General features: G+C 51.8%; 1 protein-coding gene across 1 annotated transcript in view; it reads right to left on the bottom strand.

Moving 5' to 3' along the window:
- Window positions 1-2112, bottom strand: part of PRPF3 (pre-mRNA processing factor 3) — a 16323-nt gene extending 14211 nt beyond the window's left edge. Inside the window, exons 1-2 of the mRNA XM_009998396.1 lie at window positions 1968-2112; window positions 547-677 (exon numbers count right to left, since the gene is read on the bottom strand). Coding sequence (XP_009996698.1) covers window positions 547-677; window positions 1968-2112 — 276 coding nt within the window. The remainder of the gene's footprint in view (window positions 1-546; window positions 678-1967) is intronic.
- Window positions 2113-3402: the final 1290 nt, after the last annotated feature.

Genomic DNA, 3402 nt, shown 5'->3' on the forward strand with positions numbered 1-3402 from the left:
GCTCTGGAGCCAGGCTGGGAGAGTTGGGGTGTTGAGCCTGGAGAGGAGAAGGCTCCAGGGAGACCTTAGAGCAGCTTCCAGGGCCTGAAGGGGCTCCAGGAAAGCTGGGGAGGGACTTGGGCCAAGGGCAGGGAGGGATGGGATGAGGGGGAGGGATGAAAAGTGGGAGAGGGAGCTGGAGGTTGGAGCTGAGGAGGGAATTGTGGAGTGTGAGGGTGGGGAGAGCCTGGGCCAGGTTGGCCAGGGAAGCTGTGGCTGCCCCATCCCTGGGGGGGTTGAAGGGCAGGTTGGATGGGGCTTGGAGCAGCCTGGGCTGCTGGGAGGTGTCCCTGCCCATGGGGGGTTGGGATCTGGATGATTTTGAAGGTCCCTCCAACCCAAACCATTCCATAATTCCATGATTCTATGAAAAGTCTTTTCTCTTGAACGTTCAGAATGTACCTCTCTGGAAGAGGAAAGTGTGGCAGAACATCAGAAGCTGCCTCCAGGGGCCACCAACCACAGAAAAAGCCAATTCATGAAGCAACCAAAGGAATCAATAATCACCTTTAGCTCTCGTTTCCGGTTCCGGTCACTGTTGGATTTGGAATGGCGAGAACTTCGTCCTTCCTCCACTGCCTCAAAGAGCTTGTCCACAAAACGGAGGGTGGAATCATCCAGGAAGGGCTTGAGATGGTCTGGGAAAGAGGAAAAGTTGGATCAGGTGGGAATTCAACCCTTGGGAGAACTGGGAACAGCTGGATTTGACCCCTCCAACAAGAGCTGGGTCTGGAGATCCCGACGGATCCTGCTTCCAGGAGCTGAACTCCAAGGATTAAGGGAACCCAGTCCTTGACTAGACCACAAACCAGGCCTCAAATGATCAAAACCCCAAATTCTTGAGTTAAATTCTCATGTTTCATTATAAAAAGAGACTTAAAAGTTCATTTTACCTCCTTTTTGTAGCATCATTTTTAGGCAACATCTGTTTTTTTCCGCAGAACGTTCCCAGAGTTCCCATCGTTTCCCACCTGGACCCACCTCCCCAAGGCCAGGGCAGAATCACCCTCCAGTTTGGCCCAGTTTGGGGGTTTTGAGGTGATTTTCTAAGCCCACTTCAACCCTGAGCAGGTCTCACTCCTGCAGGAGGGCTCTGACCCCCCCAGCACCCAAACCACAAGCTCAAACTCAACTCAAGCTTCACCCAACCAAGACGCTCCAACCAAAGGTTCATCCAACCCAAGAACTGGTTCTTGAAACCCAATTAATTGTTGAAACCCAATTAATTGGTTAAACCCAATTGAAACCCAACGTGGGGCCATCTCAAGGCTCTTTGGGGCTCTGGGCACTCCAGGATCTACCAGCTGCTTTCTTTTTATCCCTGCCTTTCCCCACACAGCCCAGCTGTGTGTCCATCCTCCTGGAATGGTTGAAACCCAACTGATCCCAACATCAAGCCCAACAACTCCAAGGCCCTACCACTCCAAGGCCCCACAACAACCTCCAAGGCCCCAACATGGGGCCATCTCAAGGCTCTCTGGGGCCCCGGGCACCCCAAGATGTACCAGCTGCTTTCTTTTTATCCCTGCCCTTCCCCACACAGCCCAGCTCTGTGTCCATCCTCCTGGAATGGTTGAAACCCAACTCCAAGGCCCAACCTCAAGCCCAACCACCACTCACTCCAAGCCCAACCACCACTCCAAGGCCCAACCTCAAGCCCAACAACCACTCACTCCAAGCCCAACCACCACTCACTCCAAGCCCAGCCACCACTCACTCCAAGCCCAACCACCACTCACTCCAAGCCCAACAACCACTCACTCCAAGCCCAACACCCACTCACTCCAAGCCCAACCACCACTCACTCCAAGCCCAGCCACCACTCACTCCAAGCCCAGCCACCACTCACTCCAAGCCCAGCCACCACTCCAAGCCCAACATGAGGCCATCTCAAGGCTCTCTGGGGTCCTGGGCATCCCGGGCTGTACCAGCTGCTTTCTTCTTATCCATGCCCTTCCCCACGCAGTTCAGCGCCGCTGTCACCACCGTGGGCTCCGAGAACCCCAGGACTCTCTTCACTGTCTTCTCGATCCATGGTTTGAGCTCGTCCAGTTCCCTCTTGGAAAGGGACATCTTGGGCAGGAGGACCTGGAGGTGGTGCCAGTGGGACCTGGAGGGGCAGAAAAGGGGGAAAGCAAAGGAGGATGAGAAGAAAAACCATGAACGAGTAAAAAAAAATCATGCGTCGCCGCGATTTCCGTCTCCACGAGGAACCCTGAGTGGTGGGAACTCTTGGATTTGGGCTTTTTCTCCCTGATTTTGGAGATGTAGGACCAAGACTGGATGAGCCACAGAGGGGAAGGGGGGAGGGAAGGGGAAGGGGGGAGGGAAGGCAGAGCAAGGGCTGCACATCCCAGGTTCCCAGCCCGTGGGTAACGGATGGGACATGTCCCCAGCACCAGGGAACTTCAGGCTCTGCTTCCAGCCCACGGATCCACCTCAGGATTGGGTGGGAAACATTTGGGAAGGGAAATATTTCATCCTGGGGGTCCTTTCCCACCTCCCTGCTCTTTTTTTGGGGGCTGTTTCACCCATTTCCAAGACCCCAAATCCACCTTCAATCACTTCGACCTCAACCCCGACAAGCACGGTGGGAATTAACCACCCAAACCCCTCAGGTTCCCCCTTAATTAGCCACTTATTAATTCATTATTAATCACAAATCACTAATTATTCCTGTCTAATTGCTTGGTACACACTCCACTCCACTTCTACTTCCAACCTCAACCCACCCCCAGTGGTCACAACCCCCAAATTAATCCCTTTTTCCAGACAAAACCCTCTTTCCTCCCTTATAATCATTAATATTTCCATCAGTGGGTGCAATTAATATTTAATTAAGCAGCCAGGGCTTTTAATTGGATTTGAAATCCTTTATCTGAGGAGAAAAATCACCTTCAGGAAATGTTGGACTCCAGTTTTTCTTCCCCACACACACCAAAAAACTGGACATTTTGGGGGTTATTTTAACCAAAATCCCATCAAATACAATGATCCCTCCAGGGAGTGCTAATTAAGCGCTAATTAATGAGCTGTTTCTTAATTAGGACCCGGTAAACAAGCACCAAAAGCTGGAAATCCACAGGTTTAAAGCAAAAAGGGGCTAAAAAAACCCAATTCTCCTCAGGTTTAGATTTTTTTACAGGTGGTTTCTCAGAGATTGAGGCAAAAATAAAAGACTCAAAAACAGCCCCAAAAACCCCAATTAATGCAAAAAATTCACCTCGAAGCTCAAAATAAGAGGAAATCATTGAGAATTAAGTCTCTAAAACGTCTCTCCCGGTTGGCGGGAACCCGGTGGGACCGGGGATCGGATCCGTTTCCCTCCCCCACCCCGGGGGTTTCAGACGGAGGAGAATTCGG

The sequence above is a fragment of the Chaetura pelagica genome, unplaced genomic scaffold, assembly GCF_000747805.2.
Source record: "Chaetura pelagica isolate M959 unplaced genomic scaffold, ChaPel_1.0 scaffold825, whole genome shotgun sequence".
Lineage (NCBI taxonomy): Eukaryota > Metazoa > Chordata > Aves > Apodiformes > Apodidae > Chaetura > Chaetura pelagica.